General features: G+C 38.3%; 1 protein-coding gene across 1 annotated transcript; it reads left to right on the top strand.

The window, feature by feature from the left end:
* Positions 1–2,614: 2,614 nt before the first annotated feature.
* LOC128202938 (uncharacterized) lies at positions 2,615–15,680 on the top strand. The gene is made up of 3 exons (XM_052904135.1): positions 2,615–2,888; positions 11,784–12,684; positions 13,292–15,680. Exons 2-3 carry the CDS (start codon positions 11,802–11,804, stop codon positions 14,110–14,112), a joined length of 1,704 nt encoding a protein of 567 aa, XP_052760095.1. The 5' UTR covers positions 2,615–2,888; positions 11,784–11,801; the 3' UTR covers positions 14,113–15,680.
* Positions 15,681–23,828: the final 8,148 nt, after the last annotated feature.

Raw genomic sequence — 23,828 nt, 5'->3', positions numbered from 1 at the left:
TGTATTGTATGTTTTTAAAATGTTTGATGCTGTATTAGTATTGTATGTTTTACAATGTTTGAATCTTTTTTGCTTCTTTAAACACTTTATGTTTTTGTTATTATTTTTATTTATATCCAAATAAATCATCTTTTTTGTCTGTTTAGTTTTGTATGAACTGGCCCTTATTAACTAACGACTTGAGTCTATGTTTTGATTTTCAGATTCGGAAATGCTAATTTTTAAAAGTAATTCAAATATTTTAACATATTTTGGATAATAGATCTGTACTAAATGGTGTTATTTTGAACATGTACTTTGAAATAGTACGTCAGTGAATGAAGGCCCTGGCCCAAACATTTCGAACACTCTAAATTATTCCTGGGTTTACGGTCTCAGTAACCCACAATTCAATAGAGTAATTATTGCTAACTGATTTGCGTAACTTTGTGTAATATTCTGTCAAATGATTGAAGCATCTTTGGCAAGCAAATGGCAAACGGTTTCCTGTACCGGCACGGGTAGTTAAAAGGGATTGATTGGATCTTAACATTAAGCAAAGGGCTAATCTAAATCCTCTTTTTCGATCATTTGGTAAAGGTTTCAACATAAAGTCTGGTTGGGGAGTGCTGGCAACTGCTGATTCTTATCCAACATAGGCATGAATATAAAAAAAAGTAAAAGAAACAAATTTAAAACGTTTGTAGACATGCTGCGTCTATTCAAGAGGAGTTCAGAGCTAATAGTGCCATACAAACGTACCAAATTCAGAATAAGGAACAGAAAACATGAAAACATAAAAAGGTAAAACAAATCAACGTACCGGTTATATAACATTTTGGCCCAAATAGCTACGTTCTTTGTATAAAGTTTGCAGAAATGCGTTGTCTATTCAAGAGAATATAAGCGTTTTAGTGTTTTTTTTTAAAAAACACACCAAAATCGTACCAAAATCCGAATAAGGAACAGAAACGGTAAATTCCTAATACACGTTTTAATCGAAGAAGTTCTTTTACTTAAAAAGGTTGTGCGTAAAGTATTAAAGCAGGATAGCCGGACAGCCATATGATGGTTTTGGGCGGAGCGTATAAGTATATTATAGGTCACTAACCGAGAAAACCACGTTCACTCGTTTAAAGCACTATCAAAGTCAGTCCAAAATCCCCTCAAAGCACGTGTTCCGGTTGGGTCCTGAAAGTTTGTTTATGGTGTTTATGTAGTTGATGTTAACATATTTGTGTCTAAAGTTGCCCTTTGCCTTACGCCCCTGAACAGGGTTGTATTTTGATTTTTCGACTATTGGGCTTTTCCCTGTATTTTTCATTGTATGAGTGTACTTACTAGAAGGTGAAGACAAAGAATCGATACCCTTATGATCGAAGTTCTAATAAAGGTGTTCTATATATACGCAAATTCGTGGAATAACGCTTGAAAATAAACTTCCTATCTGTATTTAGAATATTTTCATTTTAAATAATTTCCTTCCATTGTTATATTTCTCAGATTTTATTTTGTATCTCTTAAAGATTTTAGTGTTATAAGAATATCTTAGACGCAAAATTACAGTTGTAATTGTGTGATAAAGGTTTCGATTACACGATTGTTAGTATTTCCGTTTTTTCATAAGTTTAATTTATTGTCCATTAGCATCTTCTAGCGAAGTTTGTGACTAAGTTTCGGAGAACTTAAAACTACTTCAGATATACTTCTACAAGAAATATTTAACAAGATCAACCTCTGTCGTTCTGTGAAACACAAAGTAACTGTTCGTAAATCCATTGTGCACTTGAAGCCGTTGCAGAAGCATCGTAACTTGCTTTGCGCTTCAGCCTGTATAGTTTCTCACACAACAGAAAAATTAGTGAATTGTGCTTACAAGTGTGCTTATAAAATACACAAAACGGTTAAAAGGTTCAAATGTGTTTACTACCAATTCAGGCAATTTGTGAGATCCACCAATTATTAGATATGTTGATTTGTTTGTATAAACAGTAAAGTTATCTTATTCAGTATAGTCACGATATGGGAATTAATTTATCACTTAACGAGTTAAGCTGGTTCTGAATACACCCTTAAACGACACGTCAACCTACCACATCATATAGGTCACAACTTCGGGTATAGTTGTTAACTCGTTCAAATCTCTCGTAAACACGGCCCACGAGATCCGTTTTCCGGCAGGGTCTTGTTCTCACAAGAATGAAGTAGGCGGAACACCACCTATTAGGCATTGTAGGGGACACGGCCATCTGCCACCCCATAAGTCACCAGTCTTTTGCATCTATGCAATAAAGTACTTTGAATAAGGAATGAATAATTGGTTCCTTACTTAATTAATTCAGACTAATAACAGTTTTTTAATTTAAATTCTGACATAGATTTAATATCGGCTATTAGTGTTGTTGCCGTGTATTCTTTAACGACGTAGCCTTTTATAAAGTGAATGTTCTGCGACTGTTCCTGCAATCTTCAAGCAGGTCGAAAATGCGAAAATGCGCCGTATAGTGGGTCATACCTCAAAGGGACAACTCCAAGAGGCCGTGCGAAAATGCGAAATGATATTCTCACTCAGCCACTGTGAGCATTGTCGCATTTTTGCCCCTCCACTTGGCGCCTTTTGCACTATCGCATTTACGCCTGACACTTCTCCACGAATATATTTAATGCATGTACAAGCAAGTGTTTTACTTTTCATTTATGTGTGGTATGTTTTGTCATTTGAAAGGTACATACATGCACAAGTTTGAACATGTAACGTTATGAGTAATATTGATACCATTTGTACGCATGCCTATCGGTTGGCAAAATGCGAAAACGAAAGTAACACAAGTGGCGTGGCGAAAAAGGAAGTTAACTAAGTTTGATCGATGCGGCAATTTTGTGTAAAACAGAAGGCAGATAAAACGTTGGTAAGTTTATCTTAACATACAATTTAATAATTTATAATATTTATTGTTATCGTTATATCTAGGTTAACTGTAGGAAATCTCGTGAAACTTTAAAAATGGTCGGATTAGTGAGGTGGCGTTCAAATTTAGTTTAAACATATATTATTCATCAGCGTATACACACATAACATAAAGACAAACAGAAAACACATGTACAATCTAGAAAAGGATTAGAACGAAAGATAAATATATCTAAAAAATTTCTTCTCCAAACCTTAGCAAAAGTACATATTTAATGACGGACAATGTAGATGACACAATGATATTGATATTGTTGAATTGAATCAAGTGGTAGTGTTAAACGTGATTTGGCTTTATTTAATATTATTAAATATTTAAAAAAAAATACAGACAACGTACACAGACAAGATAGTAGCTAAAAACATTTTGTGTGATTAACAATGCTACAGTAAGCTTAGTTTATTTGTACTTATCAATTACAAAAGTCGTTAATTCTGTTTATTCGTTAATTCGTTCAAATTTGGGTACCAAGCTCTGACACCGAAAAGAAAGGGAATTATTTCACCGGTCGTTTCTTCACTGTGGCCTCAAAAGGGTAGGTTGTTTTTTTTCGGCGCAGCAGTTTTGTTATTGAAAAAGCATACTGGTCTAATTGAATCGTAGACACTTTAATGTTTGTCCCTACCCGTGAACTTGTGTGTCCCTACCCGTTTCACGTGTATGAAATTACAAACAAATAAATATATGATAGTAGTAGCATATGTGTTTAGGTATTGTCTCATTCTAAGGTAATTAGACATTTACATATTCTTTTCTTCGTGGTTATATTAAGGCTTATATGTTGTTATTGTAATGATGTGTTGTTATAATACACTCGCGCCTCGGTTTTCAAAGCAGCCTTAGCCCCAGCCAGGTACACTTCACTTAAAGGAGGGTAATTATTGTTCTAAATGATAAATATAATCTATGTACGTGAAGTTAGCGGCCTAACGGCCTAGCGGCCTAAAATGGTTTCCTATTTCAAAGCATGTATACATGCATTTTCTTCTAAAACAATGACATATTAACTGTTTGAATGCACAAATTAACACTTTGAAGCTATTAGCGATTATCAACAGTTTTTTTTTCAAAAGCGTCGATAAAGCAGTCAGCTATTTCAAAGCATTAAACATGCCTTTTCTTCTATAACAATGATATATTTACTGTTTTATGCACAAATTATCATAAGAATGATAATTTGTGCATAAAACAGTAAATATATCATTGTTTTAGAAGAACAGACATGTTTAATGCTTTGAAATAGCTGACTGCTTAATCGACTTTTTTGGAAAAAAATATGTTGATTATCGCTAATAGCTTCAAAGTGTTAATTTGTGCATTCAAACAGTTAATATGTCATTGTTTTAGAAGAAAATGCATGTATACATGCTTTGAAATAGGATACCATTTTAGGCCGCTAGGCCGCCAGGCCGCTAACTTCACGCCGCTAGGCCGCTAGGCCGCTGAAGTGCTCGATCGACTTTTTTGAAAAAAAGTTGAAAAACGCTTCAGAGTGATAATTTGTGCATATAAACAGTAAATATATCATTGATTCTGAAGTTCACGCATGTTTAATGCTTTGAAATAGCTGACTGCTTAATCGACTTTTTTGGAAAAAAAATATGTTGATTATCGCTTATAGCTTCAAAGTGTTAATTTGTGCATTCAAACAGTTAATATGTCATTGTTTTAGAAGAAAATGCATGTATACATGGTTTGAAATAGGAAACCATTTTAGGCCGCTAGGCCGCTAGGCCGCCAGGCCGCTAACTTCACGCCGCTAGGCCGCTGAAGTGCTCGATCGACTTTTTTGAAAAAAAGTTGAAAAACGCTTCAGAGTGATAATTTGTGCATAAAAACAGTAAATATGTCATTGATTAAGAAGATCAGGCATGTTTAATGCTTTGAAATAGCTGACTGCTTAATCGACTTTTTTGGAAAAAAATATGTTAATTATCGCTAATTGCTTCAAAGTGTTAATTTGTGCATTCAAACAGTTAATATGTCATTGTTTTAGAAGAAAATGCATGTATACATGCTTTGAAATAGGAAACAATTTTAGGCCGCTAGGCCGCTAGGCCGCCAGGCCGCTAACTTCACGCCGCTAGGCCGCTAGGCCGCTGAAGTGCTCGATCGACTTTTTTGGGAAAAAAATGAAAAACGCTTCAGAGTGATAATTTGTGCATAAAAACAGTAGATACATCATTGTTTTAGAAGAACAGGCATGTTTAATGCTTTGAATTAGCTGACTGCTTTATCGACGTTTTTGGAAAAAAAAACTGTTGATAATCGCTTCATTGTGTTAATTTGTGCATACAAACAGTTAAAATGTCATTGTTTTAGAAGAAAATGCATGTATACATGCTTTGAAATAGGATTCAATTTCGGCCGCTAGGCCGGTAATTTCACGCCGCTATGCCGCTAGGTCGCTGAAGTGCTTGATCGACTTTTTTGAAAAAAAGTTGAAAAACGCTTCAGAGTGATAATTTGTGCATAAAACATTTAATTCAAAATTGTTTTAGAATAAAAGGTAAAGAAAAATATTCTGAATATATAACAATTTAAGGCCGCTATGTAACTATATGAATAAAAAACCTTGATTTATCATTGTTTTAAAAAAAACGCATTAACAATTGCTTGGAAATAGAAAAAAATAATTAGGCCGCCAGGCCGCTAGGCCGCCAACTTCACGCCGCTAGGCCGCTAGGCCGCCAGGCCGCTAACTTCACGCCGCTAGACCGCTAGGCCGCTAACTTCACGCCGCTAGGCCGCTAGGCCGCTAGGCCGCTAACTTCACGCCGCTAGGCCGCTAGGCCGCTAACTTCACGTTCATATATAATCTGGCTATAAACCAAGAACCTTTCAAAATAACACATGAAAAGGAAAAATTGTATGTAAATATTGCATTGGATTTTGACATTTTAAGTCACATTTGTTGCATATAACGTGAATGAAGAGTTGTGCATACTTCGTTAATATTTTATTTTGAATACATAGAATCCGCGTTGCATATACACATCTGATTCAATTTAGCGCATTACTACAATACAAGCTCAACAATAGATGATTAAGGTATGAATATCACCAAAAAGCATCTAATCTACATTTATTTTTGTCACAAGAACATCGCTTTGAAATTGCACCGAAAGTTGCATAATCGCCTCAGTTTAACAGAACCACCGGTGAAACTTGATGTCAGACTTCGTGGTTTTTAGAAGAAAATAACATTGAACATGTTCAATTTAATCTGTAATACTATGAAAGAAAAAGTAGCTTTAAACATTTTATCTACGTAGTGGATTTATTGATAGATCACCGTAAGGCGAGGCCACAAACTCACCACCTCCCATTTTCTCCTGTTAGTAATCTTGCGAAGTGTACCGTTGTTCAGTCATTGGTGTTGTCGGTCGTAATTAATTTTTATGGATGTTTCTTGCGAAGGGTCCCAGTGAAACGAATGTGTGTCGTACTTTATGTTATTTTGACTCATGGTAGTTCAGGTTCATTGCGTTACATTCGAGTATTGCTTCTGGACATTAGTTGTTTTAGTTAACAGTATTTTTTGTTATCCAAAGTACTTTATTCGAAAGATAAAAGGCATATTAAGCATGTTATGCATGCTTTTCCTTGAAATAGTCCTTGTCTAATAGCAATATATATAGCTTACTGTGTACATTTTGTTATTGAGATAGTTTTCTAAAAGCGAAATTCGTAAATGGGGAATCCCGACTGACATGTATATACGAATGATTGCCACAACATTCGACGTTCAAGCAGTGTATATGGCGTGAGGTTACAATAATTTCCTGTCCCATTGTTTTCGCAAAAAGCATATATACTCCACTCTAATACTTTATAAAACTGCTACAACTATGATATTAAATTCCATTACGATATTTCGAAAACCCTGACTATTTTGACTACCATCCCCCCTCCAGTAAACATACGTTGTACTGACCGTTCAAAGGCGGTACCAAACAATCCCCCCCAGTCAACATACGTTGTACTGACCGTTCAAAGGCTGTACCCACCCCCCAGTAAACATACGTTGTACTGACCGTTCAAAGGCGGTACCCCCCCCCCCCCCAGTAAACATACGTTGTACTGACCGTTCAAAGGCGGTACCAAACAATCCCCCAGTAAACATACGTTGTACTGACCGTTCAAAGGCGGTACCCCCCCCCCCCTCCGAGTAAACATACGTTATACTGACCGTTCAAAGGCGGTACCAAACGATCCCCCCGGTAAACATACGTTGTACTGACCGTTCAAAGGCGGTACCAAACGATCCCCCCCCCCCTGTAAACATACGTTGTACTGACCGTTCAAAGGCGGTACCAAACGATCCCCCCGGTAAACATACGTTATACTGACCGTTCAAAGGCGGTACCAAACGATCCCCCCCCCGGTAAACATACGTTGTACTGAGCGTTCAAAGGCGGTACCAAACAATCCCCCCGGTAAACATACGTTGTACTGACCGTTCAAAGGCGGTACCAAACGATCCCCCCCCCCGGTAAACATACGTTGTACTGACCGTTCAAAGGCGGTACCAAACGATCCCCCCGGTAAACATACGTTATACTGACCGTTCAAAGGCGGTACCAAACAATCTCCCCCCCGGTAAACATACGTTGTACTGACCGTTCAAAGGCGGTACCAAACGATCCCCCCGGTAAACATACGTTGTACTGACCGTTTAAAGGCGGTACCAAACAATCCCCGCCGGTAAACATAAGTTGTACTGACCGTTCAAAGGCGGTACCAAACAGCCCCCCCCCCCCCCCGGTAAACATTAGTTGTACTGACCCTTCAAAGGCTACCAAACACCCCCCCCCGGTAAACATACGTTATACTGACCGTTCAAAGGCTGTATCAAACAATCCCCCCCCCCCAGTAAACATACGTTGTACTGACCGTTCAAAGGCGGTACCAAACAATCCCCCCCCAGTAAACATACGTTGTACTGACCGTTTAAAGGCGGTACCAAACAATCCCCGCCGGTAAACATACGTTGTACTGACCGTTCAAAGGCGGTACCAAACAATCCCCCCCGGTAAACATACGTTGTACTGACCGTTCAAAGGCGGTACCAAACAATCCCCCCCAGTAAACATACGTTGTACTGACCGTTCAAAGGCGGTACCAAACAATCCCCCTCCCCAGTAAACATACGTTGTACTGACCGTTCAAAGGCGGTACCAAACAATCCCCCCCAGTAAACATACGTTGTACTGACCGTTCAAAGGCGGTACCAAACAATCCCCCCCCCCCAGTAAACATACGTTGTACTGACCGTTCAAAGGCGGTACCAAACAATCCCCCCCCCCCCAGTAAACATACGTTGTACTGACCGTTCAAAGGCGGTACCAAACAACCCCCCCCCCCCCGGTAAACATACGTTGTACTGACCGTTCAAAGGCGGTACCAAAGATTCCCCCGGTAAACATACGTTGTACTGACCGTTCAAAGACGGTACCAAACAATCCTTGATAAACACTCATCTCATATACATTAAAAATGTAGTGTGCTGTTTGTGGAGTTTCGTGTTGTTGTACTGTGTTTCCGGTTTGTGAATATTTGTTTTTCTGCTCTGTGTCATTGACGTCGCACCTCTGCGAGTGAACGGGGTTTAATTTTACACTTTCGACTGCTAAATTTGTTTCTGTTGTTTTAAACAAAACTATTGAATAGCTTGAAACTACTTAGTTACAAGCCGGGCAATTTCTTTAAAACAAAGTAATTATTACTTAATATCAAACATATTTACAAGAAACTATTGCAATACATTTCAATGCGGTTTCCGATTGTTGTTTGCTTGTCAATTTCTTAGTAATATGATTTTGATGTGGTCTTCAAATCCGCATGCTGAACCTTCTTCATTTAATAAAATTGAAATTAGAGAGATCTAGTATGCCACTTAAACACAATCTACTTATCAATCAGCACTTTAATCACATAACATAATCACAACAATAAGGAGTGTATTACCATACTTCACTATGTAATTAGGTATACTTCACTTTCATTGTCAAGTTCAAGAGGACACTTTAAACGCCATTCTTCTCTTTCTCCGTTTCGGAATTAAACAATATCACTAGGACCACAACAAAACAACAATAGATGAATGGCAAGGATGAAAATATGTAAAATGATCTGAACAAGAATGACGTGAAATTAAAGTCGAAAGGACAACATGTTCTAAAGATGAGGTGAAATCAAAAGTCATGTTATTATGTGTTATGTCAGTTCTTTCCTTAGATAGTCAACATTGTTTTCCATAATGCAACGTGGAATCTCGACCTTTTTCAGTTCGGACAATTCGGAAAACCATTGATGAAACTTATGTTTTATTTCTTCGCCAACTTTATTATCCCAGTCATTTCCATTCAACCAAATGTTTTGCATTGGAATTTTTCCTCTCCTAGTTATGGCTTTTATTTACCAGTTACTGCTTTTGTTATGTTGACTTAAATAGTCATTGCAAGTGTTGTTTTTTTAACTATTTAATTCAAACTTGACATTAGTCGTTTCAATCGTTTCAACCCATTGATGACATTCACGTCGACATTGACATGTTCCTTTATCAGTGTGTGTATACCACGTGATAAATTGCATCATAAATGCTACGTCGGAAGGCAATATTTTGCTTCGATTGAAGACTTAAAACAATGATAACTTATCATTTTCTTTACCATTTTAAATGAAACATAGCGCAGTCTATGCCGCTTACGGAGCCCCGCCTCGGTCTTTTACCAAATTTTGATTGAGGGGATAGTTTCTTATAACACTTCGACAAACCTTTTCACGATACAGCCGTCTGACGGAGCACTGTCAAAACATTGTTTTGAGAACAGTTTTGTCGAAGTGTTTGATGAAACTAATCACCTTATCAAACTCCGGTTATAAAACAAAGGTGGGGCTCTTTAAGCGGAATAGACTGGCCTTTGTTTCATTTAAAATGGTGTAGTAAGCGAAAAGTTATCTTTGATTTAAGTCTTTATTATAAGCAAAATATTCCCTTCCGACGTGGCATATATGACGTAATTTATCACGTGGTATACACACACTGTTCACGCCTTCTAATCCAAATTCAGAAGCTACATGCTCAGTAGTGTAAGCTTTTTTTCTTCCATTATCTTTATTTTTATTTATCTTTCAAGTGCTCGTACAATCACTGGTATGGTTGGTTTAAGTAATATAATAACAATATCAGTCATGTGTTTCCGCTCCGGATAGAAAAATCCGACCCGAGGTTACCTGCGTTGCTAGGTAACGAGTCTTGCCGAGTTACCGGCAACGTAGCGCGCCCGAGGGTCGGATTTTTCTATCCGAAACGGACACACATGTTAGATATTTTTTCTAGCATACATTTAATAACATATTTTGTGAAGAAAATATATATATAAAGGCGCATTTTTGTACATATCACCAAAAAGCGCGTGCGATGATGTTTACTGACGTCATGACGCACAGTATTTTGTATTCACTGCACACGTCAATAAGTTCCTTCGACATAACGTCTTTTAAGGGTTATTTTGTTTTTAAAGTTTATTTTTGTAAAGTTAATGTTAATGGAACTCATCTATTCAAAATTCATAAAAATGATTACATAACGTGTATTATAAAAGAAATTGAAATTATTACGTCACAGAGCGTGACTCATCTGGCATGGGGGTATGCCAGATGGAGTTTTCCAGCACGGCTGAATTCACCGGAAATGCCTATCCGGTGTGCTAGAAAACGATTATCTCTACTAGAAGTAGTTAATGTCCTTGTTTCAGCGTCCATTCACTGACTTTGCTGAAAGCTATTTGCATACACCATTCAATTGTGTTTTCCCCACCCTTGCTGTACTAACATGTATTTGAATGCTTGGCTCATAAGTACATACTTTGCACAATTAATTCGAGCTGTAAATCGGTGTTCATTTGCGATTTTTTTTTATTCACTATAGGTTTATCTACACATAGTACACACTTATCTCCCTAGCGATTAATTTGATCCCTGTCTCCAACAATATCCATTCGTTCACAACTTCTATCGTTTTTGTCCTCTTGCCTCCCTAGACCCATCTTTCAAACTTTTTAATCCAATGTTAAACCAGATGTGTTTTGCGCCTACATTTATAGCTTTCAAATATTAATTCAGTAAATGACGACCAATGTATTCTGGTCAATATTTGTATGCCCCGTTCTATTTAAGAACAAAATGTGCATTAACTGATATTATTTTCAACATAAATGCATTAATACAAGTTAATTGATGATTGCTTATAAAATGTTTGCACTGAAACACGAGTAAATAATAGGTATTAGAAAATAGTTGAGAACTATTTCTCCACAAGACGGCATAGGAACAACAATCGGCTATCAACACTTTAGGGGCGTCCCACGGGTACCAAAGGAATATTTCAAAAAGAGGGTGTATTTTAATATGAATTAAAATACCAATAAATCTCTGAAAAGAATAAGCATAAACTAACTATATTTTTATTTAGTTGAGTGTAAGATGGTATTTGATATTAATATTTTCACTCGTGGCTCACCACTTTCACTCGAGAAAATGTAGTTTTTCTATGACACTCGTAATACTTTACGACATAACACTAAAAAAAACAAATATCCCGACACATATCTTTTCAACAATTTAACATCTAACACTAACCTAACTTATTTTGCAATATAACAAAATATACACCTACAATGAAGAGCACAGTACAAAAACAATAACAATAGCATTGTTGACAGACACAAGAGAGTAAGTGTTAACAGAAAGTAACGTTGTGACGGGGATGGGTTTATTTCATATTTATTTTCCCGTTTTACATTTCAAATTTTTTCCTTTTGTTTTTAGGTACGTCATTTCCCGTAAATGGAAGTTTCCGACCGAAGCGTCGATCCGGGTATAGCTGAAAATAGCGGGCCCCTCTGTGTGCCGTGTTTGGCCAAAGGGAAAACATTGAAGGCCCATGGATTCTGCAATAGCTGTAAGGAGTACATGTGTCCATCATGCGTTATACACCACGGAAAACAGCCGGCCTCGGAACAACACGATATCCTTGGCAAGCAGAAAATGCCCACTCATTATCCGCCAAGTAGAAAGGCTGAAGAAGTCACAGGGTTGGAGCATTGCAAAGAACATCCACAGGAAGCAATCAATTTCTTCTGTCGAGCACATAGGCAATTATTTTGTGGGAATTGCATTGCTTTAAAGCACAAGGACTGCAAGATTGATTATATACCAGACGTCGCGCATTCTTTCACTGCAAGCAACGAATTCAAGGTTATCGTTGACAAGGTGGCAAAGCTTGAGACAGATTTAAATTCTTGGGAAAGAAAACTTCAATCCAATGAACAGTCGGTGATTGAAATTAATAAAGTCCAGTTGAAGAAGTTGGAAGACTTTAGAGTCGAAATCAATGAATATCTTAACAAACGAGAAATGGCTCTCATCAAATCCATGGAGAAGGCAAAAGAGAAAGACACAGATCTTACACGGAAATTCATGGAAGATATAAACGCTGCGAAATCAACACTAGCTGAGATGAAAGAAAGGCTCAAAGTTCAGGACAAGAACGCTGACCACGCCTATGTAGCAGCCAGGCATGCACTAACGATTATGGGCGATATGCAAACATTGATAAAGAAAGTTGAGACAGAAAATACGGTGACGCGTTACCACTTTATTCGAGATACGAAAACCGAATGCCTGCTTCTCTGGAAGGATGCAATTGGGAAGATTGAGGGACAAACAGGTAAGGGCAGAAACTGTAGGATCCAGGGGTGCGTTTCATAGACGATCGTTAAGTCGTTTTGGTAGTAAATTACCGATCAGCACCGTTTCAGAGACGCAACGTGCACCTGCTTTATCGTTAATTTTGATCGTAAACCTACCATCGGCTGTAGGCACTCGTAAACTAAACGATCAAGATGACGGATGAAGATTTTCTCCATATCAAAGTATTACTATCTGAAACGCACCCCAGAACAAAATGGATTACAAAAGAAATCTAAAATTTGAAGTATGTTCTTAAGTGGTCAGGTAGTTATTGACTGTGAGAAAATTATTCTGCCTGAATTAGTATATTTTGGGATAACGGGTAGTTCATCATGTGGCTTGACCACTCATAGTGCTTTTCGGTTTTATGTATCAAAGTCAGGTTAAGTAAGACTCTTTTCTAAATAAATTAAGCGACTTAAGTCTGTTAGGCTTAAGAAATTTCGAGAAATTTAGTAGTAGTAGTAGTAGTAGTAGTATAAGTATTGGTAATTTTATTATCGATACCATTATTATTACTTTTATTATTATTATTATTATTACTATTATTATTACTATTATTATTATTATTATTATTATTACAGACTTTTTCACGGCTAAGCGAAACCCCAAGGATAACATGAACATCAAGCACCCGGATGACAAAGAAGATTGCCATATATCAGGCTCGGCCTTCATCAGGCCCGGTACCCTCCTCCTTGCTGACTGCAACAATCGATGTGTGAAAACCTTAGACCTGACAACCGGCAAGGTGAGCGCCCGTCTGGATGTGGACGGTTCACCCTGGGATGTCTTCGTGCAGCCGGATGACATGGCCGCCGTTACTCTAATGGGACTGAATTTTTCCACGATCAAGTTCATCAGCACAAGGAACGCACTGACAATTGCATCAATATCATGCATCTTTGTTGATGGGTGGTGTAAGGGAATAGCTCTCAGTGATGGTAGGCTTTACTTGATATTTAAGGAACCGACGCCTCGAATAGAAGTAAGAACCGTGAATGGGGATATTTTACAAACCTTCGACAATACAACCCTCCAAAAAGAAGTTTTTCGTGATCCGCAGTGCTTGATCATAAGCCGTGACGATGTCAGCACAATATACGTAGCAGATAACGACAGTAAAACGGTGTCCCAGCTGAGCCTACAAGGTGAGCTGCTACACACTTTTTCACACAATGCGCTGTCTCAAGCTCTCGTGGACGTCGACGGGAGCCAGGTGATCGTCGTTTGCCATGACAGCAACACGGTGATTGTGATTTCCGGGCGTGACGGAAGAATTAAGACTATGCTGGGGACAAACGATGGGATAAAGTGTCCACTTACTGTGGCTTTCTGTCCGACACAGAAGACACTCGTCGTTGGAGGGGAGAATGATCATGTGTGTGTTTACAAGCTTATATAATTTTTCGTACTTCACAGCCAGAAACTTAAAAACAAGTATAATACAATGGAGGTGTATCACGGAAGCTCAATGTAAATACATATTCAAAGCCAACCAGGACACTGTCGTCCAGCTGAGCCTGAACTAATTTGTGATTTCATGGATGCATAACTGCCAAACTTGGAATATTTTTGAACTAATATGAGTGCTTGTAAAACCTAAACATTGAGGGCGTGCAATTTAGCAATGCATTTTTTCTTCTTCTAAAATAAACATACTATGATAACCAACTTCTGCCTGTTATTTGTTTGTGTTTTGCTAAATTGAAGCAGATGTAATGAAAACAGAACAGTCAATGTGTCCCTGTCTAATATTATTATGCTGAAGTAAAAAACAAGTATGTACGGCCCCAATTTCCAATTTAACCGGATTAAGTTAAGCTCATTTTTTTTCGTTTTATTATGGTTTGTTTGATGTTGACATGTTTAAGAGATTGTGGATTTTTATAGAAAGTTATCATTATAATCAATATTTATTCTTATTTTTAATAAAGCCAAGACTTAGTATGACCTTTGGCTCAATGCTTTAGATGTGTGTTTTTTTTACACATTGAAGATATTGTTGAATTCAAAAGGAAGTTATAATTATGATTTTCAAAACAAGATTAAGTATGAAATTTGCCTCAATGAAATAAGCCACTTAATGCTGCGCTTAAGAAAGAAAGTGGAACATGGCTTTCGGGAACCATATGTGGCTGCGACTCATAACAACCAATGACATAAAATTAATAAACTAAATGCGCAGGTTTCATTTTTAAGGCAATCGATAAAGTGTGTGTGTTGTACTATGTATGGAAACTGGATGTATGAAACGCAACGTGGTTAGACGAAAAACATTGTTTAATATGTGTGTTAATATCTTACGAGCCATTGAATCAGAGTTTAATTAAGAGTTTTAAAGATTTTTTATTAGGAAATTAGATGGCGTTTTATACCAATACTCGACATGACATTCAACTGTATGGACATTGCTAGAGGTGTTTTCGTTTAAGCACGATTGGTGGAAAAACACGCCAGTACATTTATCATTCGGAGCTCCTCGGCCATTTTTATCGAAAACAACCTCGGATGTATGCCGGTACATCAGTTGAAGTATATCATTAATTAAATGTTGTGTTTTATAGTTGTATTTATTGATCTAAGTTTAAATTGATTGTCAGTGAAGTGAATTATTGCAAACATCATTAAGATTTCCAAGAGTTACGTCATAAAGTTTAACTGCTAAAATAAAATTACTACGCGATCTACTTTCAGCGGGCTTAAACGTACCTCTTTTTGAGTATGTAAACCGTCCAAATACATCCGAGGTTGTTTTCTATAAAAATGGCCGAGGAGTTCCGAATGTACATTTATAACTAAAACTAATGAAATAAGAAATTTGAACATTAATGCTTATGTTGATTTGATAAAACATGTTTGAATATGTTTGCTTCTGTATTATAACTGCTTGTTTCATTCTGCATTATTTGTATACCTGAAGGTATGTGTTATTATTATTTGTATTTATATTTATATTCAATAAATCGTATCTCTGTTCTGTTTTCTTTTGTAAGATGGGCCTAAGTGATTCCAAACTCAATTTGATCATCTAATAACCATGCGCTATTAACTTCGATGACTATATACTCAAGTTGTGCAAAATGTATTTGATCGGAAACGTCAGCATTTCGTTCAAGCTACGATAACCTGCTACTAGAAATAGTAGTAGTAGAAGTAGTAGTAGTAGTAGTAGTAGTAGTAGTAGTAGTAGTAGTAGTAGTAGTAGTAGTAGTAGTAGTAGTAGTAGTAGAAGTAGTAGTAGTAGTAGTAGTAGTAGTAGTAGTAGTAGTAGTAGTAGTAGTAGTCGTAATAGTCGTAAAAGTAGTAGTAGTAGTAGTAGTAGTAGTAGTAGTAGTAGTAGTAGTAGTCGTAGTCGTAGTCGTAGTCGTAGTAGTAGTAGTAGTAATAGTAGTAATAGTAATAGTAGTAGTAGAAGAGGTAGTGGAAGTGGCAGTGGCAGTAGCAGTAGCAGTAGCAGCAGCATTAGTAGTAGTAGTAATAGTGGTAGTGGCAGTGGCAGTGCAAGCGGCAGCTGCAGCGGAAGTAGCAGTTGAATTGGCAGTAGCAGTGGCGGTAGCAGTAATACTATGCAGAATGATTAACAGGTAAATTGAACCGAAAGACTGACATCAAGATTTAGACTCCAGAGTAGACACTCACTTGCGTCATAACAGGTTCGGCCTTGCTCAAGCAAGGTCCTTTTCCTGGCTGACAGCAACAACTGTACAATGTAATCAACGCCTAAATACTAAACATGTATTTTGATAACACCCTTAGTACAGTGTAATTAATTAATTCAGTATACGTATATGTATTTATATGCCAGCACTGGTCCAGTGTAAATAACGGCTGAACAGCATATATGTATTTATATGCAAGCCCTGGTCCGGTGTAATTAACGGCTGAACAGCATATATGTATTTATATGACAGCACTGGTCCAGTGTAATTAACGGCTGAACAGCATATATGTATTTATATGCCAGCACTGGTCCAGTGTAATTAACGGCTGAACAGCATATATGTATTTATATGACAGCACTGGTCCGGTGTAATTAACGGCTGAACAGCATATATGTATTTATATGCCAGCCCTGGTCCGGTGTAATTAACGGTTGAACAGCATATATGTATTTATATGCCAGCCCTGGTCCGGTGTAATTAACGGTTGAACAGCATATATGTATTTATAAGCCAGCCCTGGTCCAGTGTAATTAACGGCTGAACAGCATATATGTACTTATATGCCAGCACTGGTCCAGTGTAATTAACGGCTGAACAGCATATATGTATTTATATGCCAGCCCTGGTCCAGTGTAATTAACGGCTGAACAGCATATATGTACTTATATGCCAGCACTGGTCCAGTGTAATTAACGGCTGAACAGCATATATGTACTTATATGCCAGCCTTGGTCCAGAGTTATGAACGGCTGAACAGCAGCACTGGTCCAGTGTAGTGAACGGCTGAACAGCATATATGTATTTATATGCCAGCACTGGTCCGGTGTAATGAACGGCTGAACAGCATATATGTATTTATATGCCAGCACTGGTCCAGTGTAGTGAACGGCTGAACAGCATATATGTATTTATATGCCAGCACTGGTCCAGTGTAATTAACGGCTGAACAGCATATATGTACTTATATGCCAGCACTGGTCCAGTGTAATGAACGGCTGAACAGCATATATGTATTTATATGCCAGCACTGGTCCAGTGTAGTGAACGGCTGAACAGCATATATGTATTTATATGCCAGCACTGGTCCAGTGTAGTGAACGGCTGAACAGCATATATGTACTTATATGCCAGCACTGGTCCAGTGTAGTGAACGGCTGAACAGCATATATGTATTTATATGCCAGCACTGGTCCAGTGTAGTGAACGGCTGAACAGCATATATGTATTTATATGCCAACACTGGTCCGGTGTAATGAACGGCTGAACAGCATATATGTATTTATATGCCAGCACTGGTCCGGTGTAATGAACGGCTGAACAGCATATATGTATTTATATGCCAGCACTGGTCCAGTGTAATGAACGGCTGAAAAGCATATATGTACTTATATGCCAGCACTGGTCCAGTGTAATTAACGGCTGAACAGCATATATGTACTTATATGCCAGCACTGGTCCAGTGTAATTAACGGCTGAACAGCATATATGTATTTATATGTCAACCCTGGTCCAGTGTAATTAACGGCTGAACAGCATATATGTATTTATATGCCAGCACTGGTCCGGTGTAGTGAACGGCTGAACAGCATATATGTATTTATATGCCAGCACTGGTCCGGTGTAATGAACGGCTGAAAAGCATATATGTATTTATATGCCAGCACTGGTCCAGTGTAATTAACGGCTGAACAGCATATATGTATTTATATGCCAGCACTGGTCCGGTGTAGTGAACGGCTGAACAGCATATATGTATTTACATGCCAGCACTGGTCCGGTGTAATTAACGGCTGAACAGCATATATGTATTTATATGCCAGCACTGGTCCAGTGTAATTAACGGCTGAACAGCATATATATATTTATATGCCAGCACTGGTCCGGTGAAATGAACGGCTGAAAAGCATATATGTATTTATATGCCAGCACTGGTCCAGTGTAATTAACGGCTGAACAGCATATATGTATTTATATGCCAGCACTGGTCCGGTGTAGTGAACGGCTGAACAGCATATATGTATTTATATGCCAGCACTGGTCCGGTGTAATGAACGGCTGAAAAGCATATATATATTTATATGCCAGCACTGGTCCAGTGTAATTAACGGCTGAACAGCATATATGTATTTATATGCCAGTCCTGGTCCAGTGTAATTAACGGCTGAACAGCATATATGTATTTATATGCCAGCACTCGTCCGGTGTTATTAACGGTTGAACAGCATATATGTATTTATATGCCAGCACTCGTCCGGTGTAATTAACGGCTGAACAGCATATATGTATTTATGTGCCAGCACTGGTCCGGTGTAATTAACGGTTGAACAGCATATATGTATTTATATGCCAGTCCTGGTCCAGTGTAATTAACGGCAGAACAGCATATATGTATTTATATGCCAGTCCTGGTCCAGTGTAATTAACGGCAGAACAGCATATATGTATTTATATGCCAGTCCTGGTCCGGTGTAATTAACGGCTGAACAGCATATATGTATTTATATGCCAGCACTCGTCCGGTGTAATTAACGGTTGAACAGCATATATGTATTTATATGCCAGCACTCGTCCGGTGTAATTAACGGCTGAACAGCATATATGTATTTATATGCCAGCACTGGTCCGGTGTAATTAACGGCAGAACAGCATGTATGTATTTATATGCCAGCACTCGTCCGGTGTAATTAACGGTTGAACAGCATATATGTATTTATATGCCAGCCCTGGTCCGGTGTAGTGAACGGCTGAACAGCATATATGTATTTATATGCCATCCCATGTCCGGTGTAATTAACGGCTGAACAGCATATATGTGCTTATATGCCATCCCTGGTCCGGTGTAATTAACGGTTGAACAGCATATATGTATTTATATGCCAGCACTCGTCCGGTGTAATTAACGGCTGAACAGCATATATGTATTTATATGCCAGCACTGGTCCGGTGTAATTAACGGCTGAACAGCATGTATGTATTTATATGCCAGCACTCGTCCGGTGTAATTAACGGTTGAACAGCATATATGTATTTATATGCCAGCACTGGTCCGGTGTAGTGAACGGCTGAACAGCATATATGTATTTATATGCCATCCCTGGTCCGGTGTAATTAACGGCTGAACAGCATATATGTACTTATATGCCATCCCTGGTCCGGTGTAATTAACGGTTGAACAGCATATATGTATTTATATGCCAGCACTGGTCCGGTGTAATTAACGGCTGAACAGCATATATGTACTTATATGCCATCCCTGGTCCGGTGTAATTAACGGTTGAACAGCATATATGTATTTATATGCCAGCACTGGTCCGGTGTAATGAACGGCTGAACAGCATATATGTATTTATATGCCAGCACTGGTCCGGTGTAATGAACGGTTGAACAGCATATATGTATTTATATGCCAGCACTGGTCCGGTGTAGTGAACGGCTGAACAGCATATATGTATTTATATGCCAGTCCTGGTCCAGTGTAGTGAACGGCTGAACAGCATATATGTATTTATATGCCAGTCCTGGTCCAGTGTAATTAACGGCAGAACAGCATATATGTATTTATATGCCAGCACTGGTCCGGTGTAATTAACGGCAGAACAGCATATATGTATTTATATGCCAGCACTGGTCCGGTGTAATGAACGGCTGAAAAGCATATATGTATTTATATGCCAGCACTGGTCCGGTTTAATTAACGGCTGAACATCATATATATATATTTATATGCCAGCACTGGTCCAGTGTAATTAACGGTTGAACAGCATATATGTATTTATATGCCAGTCCTGGTCCAGTGTAATTAACGGCTGAACAGCATATATGTTTTTATATGCCAGCACTGGTCCGGTGTAATTAACGGCTGAACAGCATATATGTTTTTATATGCCAGCACTGGTCCGGTGTAATTAACGGCTGAACAGCATATATGTACTTATATGCCAGCACTGGTCCGGTGTAATTAACGGCTGAACAGCATATATGTTTTTATATGCCAGCACTGGTCCGGTGTAATTAACGGCTGAACAGCATATATGTTTTTATATGCCAGCACTGGTCCGGTGTAATTAACGGCTGAACAGCATATATGTTTTTATATGCCAGCACTGGTCCTGTGTAAGTAACGGCTGAACAGCATATATGTACTTATATGCCAGCACTGGTCCTGTGTAAGTAACGGCTGAACAGCATATATGTATTTATATGCCAGTCCTGGTCCAGTGTAATTAACGGCTGAACAGCATATATGTACTTATATGCCAGCACTGGTCCGGTGTAATTAACGGTTGAACAGCATATATGTATTTATATGCCAGCACTGGTCCAGTGTAATTAACGGTTGAAATGCATATATGTATTTATATGCCAGTCCTGGTCCAGTGTAATTAACGGCAGAACAGCATATATGTATTTATATGCCAGTCCTGGTCCAGTGTAGTGAACGGCTGAACAGCATATATGTATTTATATGCCAGTCCTGGTCCAGTGTAATTAACGGCAGAAAAGCATATATGTATTTATATGCCAGCACTGGTCCGGTGTAATTAACGGCAGAACAGCATATATGTATTTATATGCCAGCACTGGTCCGGTGTAATGAACGGCTGAAAAGCATATATGTATTTATATGCCAGCACTGGTCCGGTTTAATTAACGGCTGAACATCATATATATATATTTATATGCCAGCACTGGTCCAGTGTAATTAACGGTTGAACAGCATATATGTATTTATATGCCAGTCCTGGTCCAGTGTAATTAACGGCTGAACAGCATATATGTTTTTATATGCCAGCACTGGTCCGGTGTAATTAACGGCTGAACAGCATATATGTTTTTATATGCCAGCACTGGTCCGGTGTAATTAACGGCTGAACAGCATATATGTACTTATATGCCAGCACTGGTCCGGTGTAATTAACGGCTGAACAGCATATATGTTTTTATATGCCAGCACTGGTCCGGTGTAATTAACGGCTGAACAGCATATATGTTTTTATATGCCAGCACTGGTCCGGTGTAATTAACGGCTGAACAGCATATATGTTTTTATATGCCAGCACTGGTCCTGTGTAAGTAACGGCTGAACAGCATATATGTACTTATATGCCAGCACTGGTCCTGTGTAAGTAACGGCTGAACAGCATATATGTATTTATATGCCAGTCCTGGTCCAGTGTAATTAACGGCTGAACAGCATATATGTACTTATATGCCAGCACTGGTCCGGTGTAATTAACGGTTGAACAGCATATATGTATTTATATGCCAGCACTGGTCCAGTGTAATTAACGGCTGAACAGCATATATGTATTTATATGCCAGTCCTGGTCCGGTGTAATTAACGGTTGAACAGCATATATGTATTTATATGCCAGCACTGGTCCAGTGTAATTAACGGTTGAACAGCATATATGTATTTATATGCCAGCACTGGTCCAGTGTAATTAACGGCTGAACAGCATATATGTATTTATATGCCAGCACTGGTCCAGTGTAATTAACGGCTGAACAGCATATATGTATTTATATGCCAGTCCTGGTCCAGTGTAATTAACGGCTGAACAGCATATATGTATTTATATGCCAGCACTGGTCCAGTGTAATTAACGGCTGAACAGCATATATGTATTTATATGCCAGCACTGGTCCAGTGTAATTAACGGCTGAACAGCATATATGTATTTATATGCCAGTCCTGGTCCAGTGTAATTAACGGCTGAACAGCATATATGTATTTATATGCCAGTCCTGGTCCAGTGTAATTAACGGCTGAACAGCATATATGTTTTTATATGCCAGCACTGGTCCGGTGTAATGAACGGCTGAACAGCATATATGTTTTTATATGCCAGTCCTGGTCCAGTGTAATTAACGGCTGAACAGCATATATGTAATTATATGCCATTCCTGGTCCGGTGTAATTAACGGTTGAACAGCATATATGTATTTATATGCCAGTCCTGGTCCAGTGTAATTAACGGCTGAACAGCATATATGTTTTTATATGCCAGCACTGGTCCGGTGTAATGAACGGCTGAACAGCATATATGTTTTTATATGCCAGCACTGGTCCGGTGTAATTAACGGCTGAACAGCATATATGTATTTATATGCCAGTCCTGGTCCAGTGTAATTAACGGCTGAACAGCATATATGTTTTTATATGCCAGCACTGGTCCAGTGTAATTAACGGCTGAACAGCATATATGTATTTATATGCCAGCACTGGTCCAGTGTAATTAACGGCTGAACAGCATATATGTTTTTATATGCCAGTCCTGGTCCAGTGTAATTAACGGCTGAACAGCATATATGTTTTTATATGCCAGCACTCGTCCGGTGTAATGAACGGCTGAACAGCATATATGTATTTATATGCCAGCACTGGTCCAGTGTAATTAACGGTTGAACAGCATATATGTATTTATATGCCAGTCCTGGTCCAGTGTAATTAACGGCTGAACAGCATATATGTATTTATATGCCAGTCCTGGTCCAGTGTAATTAACGGCTGAACAGCATATATGTTTTTATATGCCAGCACTGGTCCGGTGTAATGAACGGCTGAACAGCATATATGTATTTATATGCCAGCCCTGGTCCAGTGTAATTAACGGCTGAACAGCATATATGTATTTATATGCCAGTCCTGGTCCAGTGTAATTAACGGCTGAACAGCATATATGTATTTATATGCCAGTCCTGGTCTAGTGTAATTAACGGCTGAACAGCATATATGTTTTTATATGCCAGTCCTGGTCCAGTGTAATTAACGGCTGAACAGCATATATGTATTTATATGCCAGCCCTGGTCCAGTGTAATTAACGGCAGAACAGCATATATGTATTTATATGCCAGTCCTGGTCCAGTGTAATTAACGGCAGAACAGCATATATGTTTTTATATGCCAGCACTGGTCCGGTGTAATGAACGGCTGAAAAGCATATATGTATTTATATGCCAGCCTTGGTCCGGTTTAATTAACGGCTGAACATCATATATATATATTTATATGCCAGCACTGGTCCAGTGTAATTAATGGCTGAACAGCATATATGTATTTATATGCCAGCACTGGTCCAGTGTAATTAACGGCTGAATAATATAAATGTAATGTATATGCATTTTTTTCGCGTACAGTACATAATCTTGAATTATCTCAGACTACTTTAAAAACAGTTGTTTCACGTTTCGTTTTTGTCTTTACCGTTACCTTAAGGGCCGGCAGCGATGCAAAAGTGAGTGGGGAAGGTCAACATTTTAAACGTGTAAAATATACATGTTTAATTTAGCTTTCATGATCGATTTTTTTTTGGGAGCGAAACATTTATTCTTGGCGACATGTTTTGGGTTAGTTATCAGTTAAACAGGAGTAAAAGCTTTCACATTGTTACGGAAAGGTCTGTCGCCATTAGTACGTTTTTATATCAAAATTCCCAAGACTACATATTCAAC

This window comes from Mya arenaria, chromosome 9, assembly GCF_026914265.1.
Source record: "Mya arenaria isolate MELC-2E11 chromosome 9, ASM2691426v1".
In the NCBI taxonomy this organism is placed as follows: Eukaryota; Metazoa; Mollusca; class Bivalvia; order Myida; family Myidae; genus Mya; species Mya arenaria.
The sequence above is the reverse complement of the archived record's forward strand: the minus strand, read 5'-3'. Positions and strand labels throughout refer to the sequence as shown.

What these genes read in the sequence shown, in the direction of transcription:
- LOC128202938 (XM_052904135.1), top strand. Translation starts at nt 11,802, where the DNA reads ATGGAAGTTTCCGACCGAAGCGTCGATCCGGGTATAGCTGAAAATAGC. An exon ending in GAAGATTGAGGGACAAACAG is followed by an intron (nt 12,685 to 13,291) that starts GTAAGGGCAGAA and finishes TTATTATTACAG; the next exon opens with ACTTTTTCACGGCTAAGCGA.